Raw genomic sequence first — 19,086 nt, forward strand, 5'->3', positions numbered from 1 at the left:
GGGCATTGCGGGTTCCGATGAAAAACGTTATTGCATCTTGGGCAACGTGACCGGCGTCCATGTGTTCGCATGTTTGCTTGATTCCCTTTTGTTTGCAGAATGGAGCTGTCTATCCGTTTCGACTGGTTCGAATGGTGTCTCGGTATATTCTCGGGATCCGGATTTGTTCGACGATACTTGGTGGGCGGGTAACTAGATTCTTGTTGAGTGACAATTCTTTTCCGACCACCTACGTATTCCTGGTCAATCTGCAATATGTCGGTATCGATAGTTTCAGCATTGTATGCTTCATCACGAGTTGCTGATTGTACTATAAAGTTGGTTTCGTAACCATAGGTGCGCGCGGCTCTAACCAAGTCCTTGTTTCTTAGGCCATCCAACAATTGGGTTCGCACGAATCTGCTCTGATCACTGGCGCTGTAACTGCATAATTTGACATTTCTGATAAGCCGAGCGTGAAATGCCACCGTTGATTCGTCTACTCCTTGCTTCATCTTTTGGAACGCTCTGTGTTCGGCAACTGTGTCCGTCATTGAGCGTAAGTGGGTTTCAATGTTTTTTACAAAAATTGCGTAGCAGTCGGGATTATTTAGACTTGGGCGAAGGTTAACAGCTTTGACGATGGCCTGTAACTCTTGCCCAAGCGACAGATAGAGCAGTTTTACCTTGTAAACTGGATCATTTGCGTTATGTAATGACACCGCAACTTCAAAGTTCTCGATGAAATCGAACCATTCAGCCCACATTTTATTCGGGCGGATGCCGCTAGGAAACGGTTTGATGTGTTCCGGGCGTACGGTTGTGTATGATGTTTGGGCTCTTGTTGGTTCATGGCAGAAATTCCAGCTCTGGTCGGTTTCGGGACTTGTTAACGGTGAAGTAGGACTACTGGTTAGTGGAGTTTGAAGTAATGCGACAGCCTTCGTCAGATCCGCGAGAACTTTTTCGATTTGCTTCACCCGTTCGCTAGTGTTGTTTTTTCCTTCACTGTTAGTTTTATTTTCCTGTCCAATAATATTATCTTCCCTACTTGCATTACAAAGATCGTCGATTTTTGATGGAAGTTCCTCGTCGCTGCTGGGAGTATCCGTATTGGGGTGGCTGTTATTAACACTACCGCTGACCTCACTTTCGTCTTCCTCGGTGTGATTATCGTCGTGGTCCGCTGAATATTCACTGCTGTCATCGTGGCTCATGTCCCCATTACTGTCACTAGAGCTTGCAGCTGGCTCCGGTTCGTTGTCACTCAGATAATCTTCGTGATTTTCCCGCGATCGAACATACTCTCCGCGATTCGCCATTACACAAAATATTTTTCTGAAGTTTCGAAATAACCTGCAATTGCCAACAAACTTTATATTAGTTACGGCGTACTCAATGGTTGGTTTTTTTTTTTTGCACATTGGCCGGCGGCGATTGGAGGTTTTTTTTTTTTAACAAAATCTTCAGCTCAACTTAACCTACTTCGTTTTTATTTTTTTTTTGCAATCGGTAAACGCATTGGCATAAAGCGGTTATGCTGCAATATTTAGGCATAATTTTGGCTCTTTTTATAATGTGGTTGTTCCAATCCACTGTGATATGGGCTCGTTTGCTGTGCTTCCATTATGGCGTCGTTTTGAAGCAAATCACGCATTTATGCCTTTTTGTTTTCTAGAGCGTGGGCGCGCGGTTGTTCCAATCCGCTTGTTGTTAGCGTGGCTTTGCGGTTGTTCCAATCCGCTTGCTATTAGCGTGGCTTTGCTTAACATTAAAGTTAATATGCATGGAAGGTTTCATTTTTATCTTAGAAACTGGCAGGATCGCCAATGTGCGACTTACCTAGAGGAGCGTCAATCGAAGAGTGTGCCGTTCTGTTTGCCGCTCTTTCCTGTGACGCCCGTGGTGAGGGATCAGTGGGGCCATGCGTTACTGTTTGGTGACGGTTGGGCCTGGATTCATTAAGCTCCAATTACACTTGCGTTACGCATGCCACACAAATAGTAACACGTAAAATGTAGTAGTTACATACCTCTACCGTTGCCATATTGGTTTTAACTTGAAAAGATACAGAGTATATTAAAAAATTAATTTGAAAACTATGAGAATTTTTCAAAAATAACGTATCTTTCGAATATTTAAAACCACTCCACAGTAGATGCGTTTCATAATCGTATGGGTGAACTTACAGTACGTCTCAAACATGTATAAAACATATCAGCATATAGTATTCGTTCAATAAGAAATCCGCTTTTTTGATTTTTGTCTATGGAACGTTGCACCGTGCGTCTCCCCTGCTTTTCGCCTTTTTGAAATTTGGCGGACGTTTTGTCACCGCTCCGTCATGACCATGGATGTCATGTAGAAAACCTCATGTAGTTTTCGACGGGTTTTTCTACGTGGAATACCTCTGGTAGAATACATAACCAAAAACGAGTATTCTACGAAAACCTGCAGAGAAACTTTTGTGGTTAATTACAAGAAGAACAAACGAAATTTAAGTTTAAAAACATTATTTATTTTTAATTTGGCATTTTGAATTTTAATTTTTTTTTTATTCATTTTTTTTTTGAGTTTGGCATTTAAAATCCTTGCTTTTAATCTGCATCGATTGAATTTGTTTTTGATGTGTTTCATAAGTTTTCGGATTAGAAATAGGGTAGGGGACATATTCCAAGCAGCTTTAAGGACCGCCTGTGTATTGAGACGAAATGCTCAAAATGTGTTGGGTGAAGTTCAAACAAAAGTATATCAATCTATTCTATATCTTTTTCTCTGTCAGAACATGTTTTTAGATTGTGATACTAAGTAAGCAAACTTTAACAATAATCAATGAAAGTTACCAATCGAGGAACACTATTCCAATCACTTTGAACCTATCTTAAGCAGTTTCCATCTGTTTTGCAGACGTTTTTTAAGTACCCGAAGTGGCTCCTGAATGGCTGCAATATAGGTCGATTTATTTCGATTATTGTTTGTGTACAAATTTCTTTGTGATATATATTCTAAGCAAAATATTCTAAGGCTTACTAGCCAGCACAAACAACAAACCCAGGTATGTTTAATTATATCTCCGAAACTTCATATAAATTTGTAAAATGAATTAAGTAGCAATTCAAAACCCAAAAAAATAAGTAATTACTTAACTCAATACTGAGTAATACTGTACCCAAAAAGTGAGTAACAATCACTCAATTTTAAAAACGTCTTGTTTTCTCAATTCTGCGTATTTACGGAGTTACTCAGTTCATGAGTTGTTCCGCTTTTTACGAAAATGCGTCAAATCTAACTTATTTTAGAGTTATTTTTCTGGAATAACTCGGTGGAATTTTTGGTGGACTTTTTTTATATATGTCAGGGGAACCATGAACCATTGAGATCAAGGTTGCATATTCAATTTTTAGCTGTCAACTCCATTCAATTGATCGCGTGCCGATAATTCGCTCCACAAGTACAATTGTGAAACATGATGTACGGCAAAGTTGCAGTTCTTAAGCAATGCTACAAGTTTGTCAAAGAAAGCAATGCTCTAACTCCTATACCTAAAGTGTTAAAGCCCATATTCAGTGGGGTATTCAGCCAATATTCGCGGTGAAAATCAGCGTATCAGAGCAATGCGCTGAATATGGGCTCTCACACTTCAGGTATAAGAGTTAATGCATTGCACTATTCGACAAACTTTTAGTACCACTTAGGGACTACAAGTTTGTCATACATTGTTTCACAAAATTGCATTTTTGGAACGAGTTATCAGCACACGGCGATAAAACACCTCAAAATTGAATATGCAACCTTGATTAAGATGTTGGGTACAATCTAAATATATGAGATTTGACAGCGATAGCAAAGTTCCGTAGGAATCAGGCCATAGATGCGCCTTTGCTGTTGCACTGATTTTGTGTGTGACGTATATTATGCGATTTTGCTTCCATTAGCATTTTTGGATGACAACAAATATGTTGTTGAACCGTGAATTACGATTGAAATTATTGAGTGAAAACTTTGTTTGCTTTTTTTAAGTTTCTTTATCATTACTTGTTTCGCCATAATCATAAAATAGTCCGGAAAAACACTTTCTTGCTTCTTTGTCTTTCTTTTTTTTGTTATATTAATTCTCACGTTACTTAAATACACCTAATCAGCGCAGCGAATGGCATTTTATGACTCATACTGTGAATTTTTGAGTGTTTGCGAGTTCTCTACTCGCAAGAGGTTTTCTACCGTAGAAACCGTAGAATACAGTTTTCTACGTAGATTACTTACGAGTCCCGAAAAATCACGTAGAATACCATCCCTGGTCATGACACTAAACAGCCCTTAACTTAGCGGAAGTCGATTGCTTTTGTATTCACTTGGCGCATTGCATTTCAGATTTCAGCAATTCCATAAGAATGTTCTATTATTTATTTAAATTGTTATTTTTCATTGGACTGAAACGTTGCACAGATGTTCTTATGGGCTAAAGATGTCATTTTGTGCTATTGGTTATTTTGACGTAGAACTACGTCTCTCAGAAGGTTCGGCTACATAGGGATTTAAAATGAAAATTTAAAAACGGAAAAAGTGAAAAATACGTCGGTTAGTTTCGGTAGTTAGTTGCGGTTCATTATTGCACCAATTGATTAGATAATCTTCTATGCATCCTCCCAAATGAATTTGATTATTCGAATTATTGTACATTTGAAAATTGCCTGGTTGAAACGCAAAATTTGACCTCTCTCGTAATGCTTACTTTCCCAAGCACGGTTGACAAAATATACTGCCGGTAACCGAAAGTCAGTCCCATCTGTAATTTTGTCGATTTTGAGTTGGCATCGGATTTTGGCCTACTTTTGAGTATATTTTCAAATGTGCCGATAAGAAATAGTGGTTTGTTCAACAAAAGTGGAAATCAATACCAAGTCGAATTGTCCCATTATGAAAAGTAACCGCAAGTCAGTCCCAGAGGAAAAATAACCAAAAGTTAGTCCCATTTAAAAAAAACTAACATGCATAATAGGTACAATAAAATGGATGGGGAGTGAAGAAGAGAAGTTTGATATCATCGTTTATATAAAAATAAGTTATCTAATAACAGTTATCAATTATTGGGATTATTTTTTAGTTTTAGTTGGTGATGAATTTCTATGCACCAATTTCCTGCTAATACGAATTTAAGTCCATTATTTCATGGTTCGCTTCTTCGTGGATTTATCCGGAAAATCTTTAGTACCGAAAAAACTTCCATCAGAATCCAGGGAATCGTTCAAGATATCCCCAAAGGTGATGCTCGAACCTCAGACGGTTTTAGTCATCTTAAAATTTGTTGTCGGATGAACCAGCTGCAGTCCCGGCTGCAGTTTCTTCCTCACCGGATGAGCTTTCATCGGTTCCGTACATCATGAAATTTTCCAACACCGATATTTTTGAAACTGTTCTCATGAACATACACTTCCGAACTGCGAAGGATTGACGGATTTCCACGGCAACGAATTACAACACGTCAACAAGCACTACAGCATCAACATGGCAATGTGACTAACTTGCGGTTACTTTTCTCTTTGGTGTAGAATGTAACGGCAAGTCAGTCACACTCAAGGTTGTTATCATTGAAACAATGATTTCAGTGCAGTGCTTTGTAAAGGATCGCAAGTTGACTGTTAAAACACGAATGCGATCGCTTTCCGCAGTCAACTTGTCTGCTCGGCATAGTACAGCGATCGCCCGGAGAAAGAGCAGTCAAAGTGGAATTGAACATTTTTTTAGTTCCTAGGTGGCGGTCATTCGCTATGGCAGCGCTTGTTTTTTTTTATTTTTTTAAGGGGGGGATTTGTTAGTAGATTAAGTATTTATGATAAATATTAGTAAATAATGAGTATGTGTGTCCAATCACAAATGGAGACTTCTCAACACTGTTAGAAATTTGTAATTTTACTTGTTAGGATTTGTTTGCTTTCGCAACTAGGACTTATCATTCGTAGGGATTCAAACCTACTTGTCAGAAAAGAGGAAGTAAACTTACAACTAACTTAATTGCTAACTTTTTGGCTATAAAGAGAACTTATCGTAGCAATTGAGGATTGCAACGATTTTTGTCGAAAATTGTTAATAATTTTATTTGACATAGCTTCTAATGGTTCAACACCAGTAAGTCTATGTAATTCGAGTGTACCAAACCAAGGAGGACGCTTCAAAATCATTTTCAAAATTTTATTCTGAATCCTTTGGAGCGTTTTCTTCCTTGTTGAACAGCAACTTGACCAGATCGGTACAGCATAAAGCATTGCTGTTTAAAAATTTGTTTGTAAATCAAAAGTTTGTTCTCTAAACAAAGTTTAGAATTCCTATTAATGAGAGGATATAAACATCTCGTATATTTGATGCACTTGGCTTGTATACTCTCAATGTGCTCTTTGAAAATAAGTTTTTTATCATAAATTAGTCCCAAGTACTTAACCTTATCAGACCAACTTAAAATAGCCCCATTCATCTTGACAACGTGATTATTGTTTGGCTTGAGGAAAAAAGACCTAGGCTTATGCGGAAAAATTATCGTTTGAGTTTTAGAAGCATTGGGAGAGATTTTCCACTTTTGCAAGTAGGAAGAAAAAATATCTAAACTTTTCTGCAATCGACTGCATATGACACGAAGACTTTTTCCTTTAACGGAAATGCTTGTGTCATCGCAGAACAATGACTTTGTGCATCCTGGAGGCAAATCAGGAAGATCTGAAGTGAATATGTTGTACAGGACTGGACCCAAGACTGAACCTTGAGGTACACCTGCTCTGACAGGAAATCTATCAGATTTTGAATTCTGACAACCTGCAGAGCTCGATCAGTAAGATAATTTTTTAAAATTTTGATTAGGAAAATTGAAAAATTAAAAGTTTGCAATTTCGCAATCAAACCTTTATGCCAAACACTGTCGAATGCTTTTTCTATGTCTAAAAGAGCAGCTCCAGTGGAATAACCTTCAGATTTGTTAGCTCGTATCATATTAGTAACTCTGAGCAATTGATGAGTAGTGGAATGCCCATGGCGAAATCCAAACTCTTCATCTGCAAAAATTGAATTTTCGTTAATGTGTGACATCATTCTGTTAAGAATAATTCTCTCAAACAGTTTACTTATTGAAGAAAGCAAACTGATTGGTCGATAACTTGAAACTTCAGCTGGGTTCTTATCCGGTTTTAAAATTGGAGTAGTTTTTGCATTTTTCCATAATTTGGGAATATATGCAATTTTGAAGCAGCAATTGAAAATTATCACTAAAAATTTCAGGGAGATGTTTGATTAATATATTAAGGATTCCATCGTCACCAGGTGCTTTCATATTTTTGAAATTGTAAATAATTGATTTTACATCATTCAAGTTAGTTTCAATTATATCTGCAGGTAAAAAATTCTGGGAAGAAATTAAATCAAATTGACGTGTGACTTCATTTTCAATTGGACTCACAAAATTCAAATTTGAGTTATGAACACTTTCAGACTGCTGAGCAAGTCTTTGAGCCTTTTGTTCATTGGATACAAGAAAACGTTCACCATCTTTTAAAACTGGAATAGGCTTTGAAGGTTTCTTAAGAAACTTCGACAGCTTCCAAAAAGGTTTTGAATATGGTTTCAATTTTGCAACTTTAGTCTCAAAATTTTGATTTCTCAAAAGAGTAAATCTATGTTTAATCTCTTTCTGTAAATCTTTATAAATAGTTTTAAAAACAGGGTCACGAGAACGTTGATATTGACGTCTGCGGACATTTTTCAAACGAATTAGAAGTTGAAGATTTTCGTCAATTATTGGTGAATCAAATTTCACTTGAGCCTTTGGAACAGAATAATTCCTGGCATCAACAATTGCACATTTTAATGCTTCCAAAGCGGAATCAATATTCACTTCGTTTTGCAAATCAAGCTCATTATTGAAATTTCTCTCAATATGAGTTTTGTATCTTTCCCAATTAGCCTTGTTATAATTAAAAACAGAGCTCATAGGGTTTAAAACTGTCTCATGTGATAAAGAAAAAGTTATTGGAAGATGGTCAGAATCAAAGTCAGCATGTGTGATTAAATCGCTACATACGTGACTTTGATCTGTTAGCACCAAATCAATTGTTGAAGGGTTTCTTACAGAAGAGAGGCATGTAGGACTATTCAGAGACAAAATAGAATAGTATCCTGAAGAACAATCATTGAATAAAATTTTGCCATTGGAATTACTTTGAGAATTATTACATGATCGATGTTTAGCGTTAAAATCGCCGATTATAAAAAATTTCGAACGATTTCTGGTGAGTTTTTGTAAATCACCTTTAAAATTATTTTTGTGCTCGCGTGTGCATTGAAATGGTAAATATGCTGCGGCAATAAATAAAATCCCAAGTTCAGTTTGAGCTTCAATTCCCAAAGTTTCAATAACTTTCGTCTCAGGATGGGGAAGAGCACGATGTTTGATTCGGCGATGAATAACAATTGCAACTCCACCGCCGGAACCCTGAATCCTATCATATCTATGAACCACGTAATTGGGATCATATTTTAATTTTATGTTAGGTTTCAAAAGTGTTTCAGTAATAATTGCAATATGCACATTATTTACTGTTAAAAAATTAAAAAGCTCATTCTCATTGGCCTTCAATGAGCGAGCATCCCAATTTAATATTTTAATTGTTTTATTTAAAATCATTGCTAAATTTTAAATTAGAAACAATTTAAATAGTAAAATTTGTGCCTATTTGAATAGCTTCGAACATTGATTTTGCCTGCAACATGGCGTTCATAAGATCGAACATTGCCTGTTGCAAAAAAGAAAGTTTACCTGCCGTGATAGGCCCCATAGGCCCCTCCGCCAAACTTTCGATTAATTCCCATTTTACACGCACGTTATATAAAGCATGTGCTTTTTCAAAAAAATTTAAGTTATTAACCTCACTGTGGTTGAAATGAATTAAATAATTTACAAGGGAAATTCCAGTTCGCTGACTGTTTTCGCCTCGTGATTTCTGTTTCATCAGAATTACTTGGGTAGGGGCTATACCAAGTAATTCTGTCAAAGTAATTTTGATCTCATCAACGGTTTGATCGTTGGTGAGACCTTTTAATACGACCTTGAACGGCTTGGCGCTCTTCGTATCATATGTGAAAAATTTATACATCTTTTCAGTTAAATACTGAATAAGACGATTCCAATCTTTCAATGTTTGGGCCAGTAAACGGCATTCGCCTCTTCGGCCAATTTGATAAGTAACTTTGACGACGGAGAGAAACGTAGAAAGTTTTCTTTTAAAAATATTAAATTCAGAAGCAATAGTTACCGCAATAGGTGGAACTTTCTCCTTTTTTACAGAAATTCCACTTTGAATAGTTTTACTTTCGAACATTTCAATTTCGCCGGCTTCTTGCTCAGGCAGAATATCATATAAATTTTCACTGCATAAGCTAGTTTCAGAAAAAGATGCCTCTCTTTTCCTCCCCGTAGCGATGCGTGGTTTCTTTTTTCGTCCTGCCATTTCAGGTGATACGAAAAAAGTTCAAAAATAATATCGATTTGCAAGTATTGAGAAAGAAAGAAATAGGTTGTCTTGAGAAAGACTGATGTAAGTTAACTTCCAGGTAATCTTTAAAAGACACACTGACAAAACACAAACTTTGAAGCTATAGGCAGTCAAAGACCAGTCCACAAGCAACCGAAAATACGACTGATCTGTCGGGCAGCTCAAGACGCACTGGGCAGCGCTTGTTTATTTCGTTCAATCTTTCATTATGTATACGTTCAAGGCACAAAGTGAATTCGCGTTGACGGTGTTGCTGATATTTGTTTGTTTTTTGCATGCGAAAAAGAAGGAAGGAAATATTTTTGCTTTTGTCATCACGCACATTTTGACAATAAATTATTATCTCTTTCAACGCGAATAACCCGAATAGGGCAGTTGGTACCATTTCTACAGCTTCGATGAGTTGCGGGCCAGCGAAGACGGCACCGAAGGCAGGAAGTTAAGAATGAGATAACTTTTGGTCGCTTGCGCGGCAATTAACACGGTTTTATGCTCTAACCAGACATCATCCTGGTCTACGCCAGGATGTTGTCTTGGCTAGAGCATATAACGTAAAAGGCTAGAGCTGGCCTATTGATACTTCCATTGTTGGAAAGGCCTTGCATATATGATCAACATACGTTTTCTGAACACAAACATTTTACAACGATTGCTGACTTACAAAATACTTCTGGCACGTTTCGCAACGTTTACGTTTATCATCATCGAAAGGTGAAATTACATATGGCATAAAAATGACTCGCAGTAGGCCGCGGCTTGGTGCAAGGACAGGACTATCCTCCGCAATGAGAGCAGTCAAGGAGAACGTGATGTCAATCCGGAAAGTGTCTCTAAACATGTTATCAAAGCAATATCTAACATTTTTAGTTTAAAAAAGTTTCAAAACAATTCAAAATTGACACCGATCAAAGTTACCCCAAATAAGGAAACAACGACGAGAAACAAATGTTTTAATGTTCAAGATTTTCGAAGGGCTTTAAAAACTAACTTCTCAAGTTCTAAGGATGCCAATACTACTAGTACTAAAAATATGAAAACTGTAGTTTCAGTTGTAAAATATATAAATACACAGGGGTCTTTTTTTACGCGGTTGGTTGTACCGCGTTGAAAAAATCCGCGTAAAAAACCGCGTAATTTTAAAAAATTGCTTAAAAAACTCCATTCAATAATAAGATCCTGTTAGGTATATAGATCAGCTCAATCTGAGCGCCCCCCGTGCAGCATAAATTCTCATGGTTTTTATTGATTCTCTCTTTGCTCACTGCACGGGGGAACTAGTAGTTGTGATAAGGCATATCAGTACAGATTTCGTTTTCTGATCTACTCTCATCTTCCCGCTTACGATCAGTAGCAATAAAATTATTCGATCGGTCGGTCACCGTATTGTTTTTTCTCCACCGTAATAAAGGGCTTTTGTTCACTCTAATAAAATTTGCTTTTTGATACCGACCGCGTGTGCACTTTATTCCCACTGGATTGCAGTGGAAGAAATCAAACAGCCAGAGGAACATACTAAGGTATTCAAAGTGTCGAGTCAAGGGTCCGAACATTGGTGCCGTGACCAGGATTGTTGGCCACGGGTGTGTGAAATTTTACTTGGATACCGCATTCACATTTAGCGCGAACAGATTTTCGCCATCTTTATCGCGCGCGCGTTGGTTGTCGCCATCGTTAATTTGCTGCACTGCTATTGTTCTCGCGAGAACGCACATGTGGTTTTTTCTTGCTGGACTGTGATATTGGAATCAATTGGATACGATTTTTGATTGCGACTTATACGGACGGTATAAATCATTCTGCGGAACCAAAACGGTAGAAATACCATTTTTTTTTTTCAATAAATCGTTGTTCGTTACCGGGGGAGCGTATTATACATACGGTTACAATACAAGGCCTGTTTAGCCAGGCTCACACGGTGAGTAGGCTGGAGTTTCTCTTATTTTTCAACGGATAAATTGCAACCGACCTCTCTCGTTTCCCGCTGGACTTTGCCTCGCTTGGAGAACTGACGTTCCTGCATACGGCCTATCCAAATTCGTTTTGGCCAGGACGATCACAATACGTGTAGGTGGAACGGACCGACTGATGATCACTGGGGTGACGGATTCGAGCGAGAATTTCGTGCGACAGTGGAACCTAAACGGTGGTTTCACAATATTTAAAGTATACTCGTTTCCGGAGGCGCGTACTTTTCTACAACCATTTCGACTTTTGGGCTGTCTTTCGATCAAGCTGAATGCAGCTTTCCGGTGATGTTCACAACCTTATCGAAAAAATTGGAGATTGTTCCTGTTGGCAGTTTTAATAAATACAAGGCCTATTCATTTAGGCTCTCAGGTGAGCCTCTCTCCAATTAACTATCAGTTGACTTTGTGGTGCTGTGCGTGCTTCGAATTTCTTTCTACAGTTTTCGTCGACGGATGCTGGCAAGATGACGAAGAAGCTTAAGCCGAAGCTGCATGTGCGCGACAACATTGTCGATTTTCTTTTACGAACGGAACGGTTCTTGAAGCAATACGACCCGGCCAATCACGCTCTCCAGGTCCAATCCAGAATCGACAAACTCGACGAAAAATGGGACGAATTCGAAGAGGCTCAAACGCAAATAGAGGAGATGGAGGAACATGTAGAAAAGGTGAATGAACACAAGCACACTCGGGCCCAGTTTGAGGAGTTGTACTTCAAGGTAAGGGCAGAGTTGAAAGCGAAATTGCCATCCACCACTCCCATTACTCTCCCCACCCCCTCTGGAACCTCACGCACCCCCTCATGTGGCAATATTCAATTACCCAAAATAAATCTACCAGAATTCAATGGGGAATTCGACAAATGGTTGCCATTTTATGACACATTTAAATCGCTGATCCATGGCAATCCGGATCTGAGCGCGATACAACGTTTTCATTATTTACGAGCGTCTCTAAAGGGTGAGGCGTTGAAGGTCGTTGATGCATTCCCAATGAGCGAAGCGAGCTATGGGGTTGCCTGGTCTGCGTTGACCAAACGTTATTCGAATGTGTACTTGCAGAAAAAGCGACACGTAAACGCTTTGCTACAGTACCCGAAGTTGAAAAAGATGACTGCGAGTGGAATCCATGACGTCATCGATTGCTTCGATCGACATCTGAAAATTTTGGATTTATTAGGAGAAGCAACAACGGGTTGGGGAGCGATACTGACGCAGCTATTAGTATCGAAGCTGGACGATGCCACGCAGAAGGAATGGGAGGAGTTTGCCGTGAAAAGGGAAGAGCCTGCCTATCTACACGTGATGGAGTTCTTAGAAGGTCAAACCCGGATTCTGGATGCGATTGCAGTCGACCAGTCCTCCGAAAACCAGCGCGCCCCACAACTCTCTGTGTCCACTCCGTTTAAGAAACCAGCACCGAAGTTGTCAGTCCACGCAGCGTCGGAAGGCTACTCGCCAAAATGTGTCTCTTGCAGCGGTCCTCATTACTTAAGTAATTGTCCACAGTTCGTGAAGATGCCTTTGGATAAGCGGTTCCAGGTCGTCAATTCGAAAAAACTATGTAGCAACTGTCTCCGACGTGATCACTACAGTCGAGACTGCAATTCCAAGTACCGTTGCCGTACGTGTCGCAAGAAGCATCACACTCTACTTCATCCTGGGCCATCAGCATCCGGTTCTGGTTCTGCGGCTGATGCTCAGGTCTCTGATCAATCTCAATCAGGTAGTTCTGTTTCTTCCACGACTACGACAGCTACAGTGGAAATTCCTCGGCAGTCTCTTCAAAGCTCGGTGGCTACAATCTACGCGGCCAATATTTCAGCAGATTCGAGGGAGGCGCACATATTTTTGTCGACGGTTTTGGTATCGGTGAAGGATCGCAATGGGCGGTTGCATACAGCGAGAGCGCTACTGGACAGCGGATCGCAAGCAAATCTTATCTCGGAGAGGCTGTGCCAGCTTCTGAAGCTACCTAGAAACGGAGTCTATATCCCAATTTCTGGTGTCGGCAGTGCGCGGGTTCAGATAAACGGTTCTGTGTCTGCCACGATCGGTTCTCGAATTTCGGATTATTCGGTACCGATGGACTTCCTGGTCATCAAGAAGGTTACGGAGGACCAACCGTCAACAACAATTCCAATCGGTAATTGGAAACTTCCATCTGACATGGCGTTGGCGGATCCTGGTTTTAACAAGCGAGCATCGATCGATCTTCTCCTGGGTTTGGAGTACTTCTACGAATTCTTGCTCTTGAATAGTGGTCGAGTGCAAATTCAGCGCATCGGCGAAGGACTTCCACTCTTTGTTAACACCGTTTTCGGGTGGATTGCAGCCGGCAAGGCCGACTTGGGAAGCCTGAACCCTGTTCCGTGTTGCCACGCGACGATCAACACAAGCACCTTGGAAGAGAAAATCGAGCGGTTTTGGACGATTGAAGAGCTACAAGATGTGCCGAAGCTGACACAGGAAGAGCAAGACTGCGAGGAGCATTTTCAAAATACTTTCTCCCGTGATTCGACTGGGCGATATGTGGTGCGTCTGCCAAAGCGAATGGGTTTCGAGCAAATGATCGGCGAATCGAAGGACATGGCCTTGCGGAGACTACTGCAGCTTGAACGGCGATTCGAGAAGGACTCGAAGCTTCGGAAGCGATACAACGATGCAATACAAGCGTACTTGGATCAAAATCATATGGCAATCGTTCCAGAGAAGGAATTGAAGCGCGATAAACGGATTGCCTGCTATCTGCCTCATCATCCGGTCTTCAAGGAATCAAGCTCGACGACGAAGATTCGACCGGTATTCGACGGTTCAGCCAAGACGACATCAAACCGCTCACTGAATGATGCTCTCATGACGAGTCCGGTGATCCAAGACTCACTCTTCGATCTGCTTCTTCGGTTCCGCAAGCATTTGGTGGCTCTAGTTGCTGACATCGAGAAGATGTACCTGCAGGTGATAATACACCCCGATGACACCCCTTTGCTCCGGATCTTGTGGAGGTTCTCACCAACGGAACCAATTTCGACGTATGAGATGTCCAGGGTCACTTTCGGGTTAGCGCCATCGTCGTTCCTCGCCACACGGTGTTTACAGCAACTGGCGCATGATGAAGGTGATCAATTTCCACGAGCGAAGACGGCGCTAGTTTTCGATTTTTACGTCGACGATTATATCGGTGGGGCGGAATCGGAAGAAGAGGCTATCTTGCTGCGGCAAGAATTGGTACAGCTGTTGTCAAAAGGTGGCTTCAGACTGCACAAATGGGTATCGAACTCGAAAGCAGTATTAACTTCCGATGAATTGGGAACATCGTTTGCTTTGAGTTTCGACCAGGAGCGTGTGAAAACGCTAGGAATTAGCTGGCAGTCAGGGCCAGATCTGCTAAGCATCGATGTATCAGGTCTCACTGTAAGCGGACAGTGGACTAGGCGCAAGGTGTACTCCGTCATTGCTCAATTATTCGATCCTACCGGTCTCACAGCTCCTGTTATTGCCTGGGCTAAGATTCGAATGCAACTACTCTGGGTGGCTACTCAGGGTTGGGATGATCCGTTATCACCGGATTTGGAGAAGCAGTGGGCAGATTTCTACCAACAACTTCCGTCACTCGCCAACGTCAAGGTGGATCGACACGCATTCACCGATCATCCAGTACTGACAGAGTTCCATGTGTTCTCCGACGCATCCGAGGCAGCCTACGGAGCATGCATCTATGGCCGTTCGATTAGCATGTCCGGGCAGATTAAGGTCGAATTACTAGCAGCAAAATCTCGTTCTGCAAGCCTGAAGAAGGCCACACTCGCGAGGTTAGAGCTATGCGGTGCCCATATTGCTGCCAAACTATATCGTGCGACCGTGCACGCACTCAAGATGGAGGAGATCGAGGCTCGTTTCTGGTCAGATTCGACTATCGTACTATCGTGGCTGAAGCTGCCACCATACGTCTGGCCTACTTTCGTTGCTAACCGGGTCTCACACATCCAGGAGATTACGAAGAGACACCAGTGGAATCACGTGAAAGGGACAGAGAATCCAGCCGATCTCGTGTCGCGAGGAGTTATGCCAAAGGACCTAGCAGAGCTACCACACTGGTTTCATGGTCCACACTGGTTATCGCTTCTTGATCAACATTGGAATACCCGAGAACATTTGGAATACGAGCAGCCTGCGGAAGAATTGCTGGAGAAGAAGAAGAACGTGCTCGTGGTAACGGAGCACGGTCAACTGCATCCACTGTTGGATCGATATTCGTGTTATTGGAGGATGTTGCGGATTACGGCATACTGCGTGAGATTCGTACGAAGTTGTCAACGTCGCAGATCGCTCCTCGCAACCCCGATGCTTAACGTCAAGGACTTACAAGAGGCTAAGTATGCATTGGTGCGAGGTATTCAACGGGAGTCATTCGCTGTGGAGATAAAGGCGCTTGTTAATCATCGTGCTGTTCCTGCCAGTTCGTCGTTGAAGTTACTCAACCCGTTCCTAGACCAGCACGGCATACTTCGAGTTGGTGGCCGGCTCAATCTTGCCGAAGAATCGTACGCTGTTCGACACCCCATGATTATCCCTGGGAATCACTCTTTTTCGCGACAAGTGGCAGTCGCATATCACGAAATCTCGCTTCATTCTGGTCCTCGTATGACGCTCGCTCAAATCCGGCAAGAATTCTGGCCCATAAACGGCAAGGCATTGGCAACCTACACGTTCCGACATTGTATTCGCTGTTTTCGAGCTAAACCTGTCCCTGTCTCGCAACCTTCTGGCCAATACCCAAAATCCCGTACAACTCCCTCTCGAGCTTTCACTGTCACTGGTGTGGATTACTGCGGTCCGATCTTTTTGAAGCCCGTTCACCGAAAGGCTGCAGCTCAGAAGGCATACATCGCCGTTTTCGTGTGTTTTAGCACTAAGGCGGTCCACCTCGAACTGGTAGGGGACCTCACTACCGCTGCTTTCCTGTCTGCTTTGCGACGCTTCGTGTATCGTCGAGGTTTACCTGCTGAGATTCATTCGGACAATGGTCTCAACTTCCAAGGCGCCAGCAACCATCTTCGAGAGCTCTACGATCTACTACGTGACCCAGTCGCGACGGCAAAAATCGCTCCTGAAGCTACCCAGCGTGGCATCAGCTGGAAGTTTATCCCACCACGAGCACCCAATTTCGGCGGCCTCTGGGAGGCGGTCGTAAAATCCGCAAAGACATCACTAATCCGAGTCCTGGGTCAACGACAGCTCTCTTTCGAAGACATGACGACGGTCCTCACTCAGATCGAAGCTGGTATGAACTCGCGCCCTCTCACCCCACTGTCTTTCGAAGACATGACGACGGTCCTCACTCAGATCGAAGCTGGTATGAACTCGCGCCCTCTCACCCCACTGTCAGAAGATCCGCGTGAATTAGACGTGCTTACTCCTGGTCATTTTCTGACGGGCACATCCCTGCTGGCAATTCCCGACCCGGACTACATGGATGTCCCCACAAATCGGCTGCAACACTACCAGCAACTACAGCAGCTGGTTCAGCATCATTGGAAACGGTGGAAGCAGGAGTATATCTCGCAGCTCCATAACCAGAACCAACGATTTCTTCGTGCCACACCGCTCAAAGTGGGCCAAATGGTGGTCCTCAAGGAAGACGGAAGCGCAGCTATCGAATGGCCGCTAGCTCGCATCATCGAAATCTACCCTGGCCCCGACGGCGTAGTGAGGGTAGTGAAGGTACGAACGCCGACTGGAGCAGTCTACAAGCGGCAGGCTGCGCGTGTCTGTTTGCTACCATTCGAGAAAGTAGAAACCACGCAGTCGACGATCTCCGCCGACCCTCAACCTCCGAATCCAACCCCGAAGGACGACCTGTAACTTCGAAGAGCAACTGAAAGTTATTTATAAGTTAGATTAAGTTTTTTTTTTTCGCATTGGTAAATTCCTAAATAGAATTTAGGTGGCCGGCATGTTAGGTATATAGATCAGCTCAATCTGAGCGCCCCCCGTGCAGCATAAATTCTCATGGTTTTTATTGATTCTCTCTTTGCTCACTGCACGGGGGAACTAGTAGTTGTGATAAGGCATATCAGTACAGATTTCGTTTTCTGATCTACTCTCATCTTCCTGCTTACGATCAGTAGCAATAAAATTATTCGATCGGTCGGTCACCGTATTGTTTTTTTCTCCACCGTAATAAAGGGCTTTTGTTCACTCTAATAAAATTTGCTTTTTGATACCGACCGCGTGTGCACTTTATTCCCACTGGATTGCAGTGGAAGAAATCAAACAGCCAGAGGAACATACTATGGTATTCAAAGTGTCGAGTCAAGGGTCCGAACAGATCCGATTAAAAATAATGGCACGTAAGTAAATATAAACTTGAAAAATGATATAAACCGAAAAATGTTACCACGAAACACACAAAATAAGTTTTTAGTGCTTCTAAAATGAAAATTCATTGAATAACATGACAATAACTTTTTTATAATAATTTTGCTGCATGTTTAAGCTTTCGTTTTTAAAACGGAAGTAAATCGCAACGACCCTGACTCGTATCGTTGTAAAATTATTAATGTATTTTTGTTTCTTCTTCCCGAATCAACGGAAATTGCCTAAAACCTTGGAAAAAATACCAAGTTGTTTTTGTCCCATATTGAAAGTACCCGCATTACAGTCCCACTGCATAGTGGTACAAACTGCAAACATATAATTTTGCTTAAGATTAGTGTATATCGGATTATTTTAGGCATATAGAAGTATGTCATTTAATTATCTAGACTAATGTTGTTTTTCTGTAGTACAATCTACGTTGCCAATGATACTGCCGGTTGCTGGTTGAATTTATATGTGATGGGACAAAATATACGAGTACTTTTGAAATGTACCCGCATATTTCGTCCCATTTCGTCTTTTTTTCAAGTTATATAACGTAAAACCAGTTCCATCCATGGTTTTTTGTTCTCAACGATAAACTTGTGCTGCCATGAAACTGTTATGGTCATTGGTTCTGGATGTAATTGCTGGAAATCCGTAAATTCACGGATAATATTATATCGCCGTTTTCTCAACATGTTGTTTTTCATTATGGGACAGTTATCCGGGTACCGGCAGTGTAGGTTTTGTTGAGTATAACATTCGCTTATACTAGAAATTTTACAAACACCCTCAAAATACGGTTTTTTGGACCTCAGCGCATATAATATTTTTTAACTCAGTCATTTATCAACCGATTTTTAATATTTAAGCAGAAAGGGGATAAATAGAGCTTTTAAAATATATACAGGTTTTTACTAATATCAATAAAACATGTTGAGTTATTTGAGTTTAAATATAGGTTTTTAGAGTTTTTCACGCAGTTTTTCGACTTAATTTGAAATTTGCCGTTTTTTTTTAGAAACATACCACAAATATACTATAATTTTGAAAGTATATTCAATTCCGAATCAAATGAAAGTATTTTAGTGAAAATCGGTTGATAATTGGCTAAGTTATATATATTTTTTTAGAAAACCAGTATTTTTGGCTTCTGTCGCACAATTATTTCACGGAGCTACAAATGATAAAAAAATGCAAGAACTTTTGATGTGACTTAGTGCGGGTTATATTAGATCAATGATC

At 41.1% G+C, this 19,086-nt stretch overlaps 1 protein-coding gene across 1 annotated transcript; it reads left to right on the top strand.

Moving 5' to 3' along the window:
* Positions 1-11,943: 11,943 nt before the first annotated feature.
* Positions 11,944-17,343, top strand: LOC129728330 (uncharacterized). Its single transcript, XM_055686767.1, has one exon. The coding sequence runs from the start codon at positions 11,944-11,946 to the stop codon at positions 17,341-17,343; it is 5,400 nt and encodes a 1,799-aa protein (XP_055542742.1).
* Positions 17,344-19,086: the final 1,743 nt, after the last annotated feature.

The sequence above is a fragment of the Wyeomyia smithii genome, chromosome 3 (assembly GCF_029784165.1).
Source record: "Wyeomyia smithii strain HCP4-BCI-WySm-NY-G18 chromosome 3, ASM2978416v1, whole genome shotgun sequence".
Classification (NCBI taxonomy): domain Eukaryota; kingdom Metazoa; phylum Arthropoda; class Insecta; order Diptera; family Culicidae; genus Wyeomyia; species Wyeomyia smithii.

Coding starts and splice junctions, on each gene's coding strand:
- LOC129728330 (XM_055686767.1), top strand. CDS start 11,944: ATGACGAAGAAGCTTAAGCCGAAGCTGCATGTGCGCGACAACATTGTC.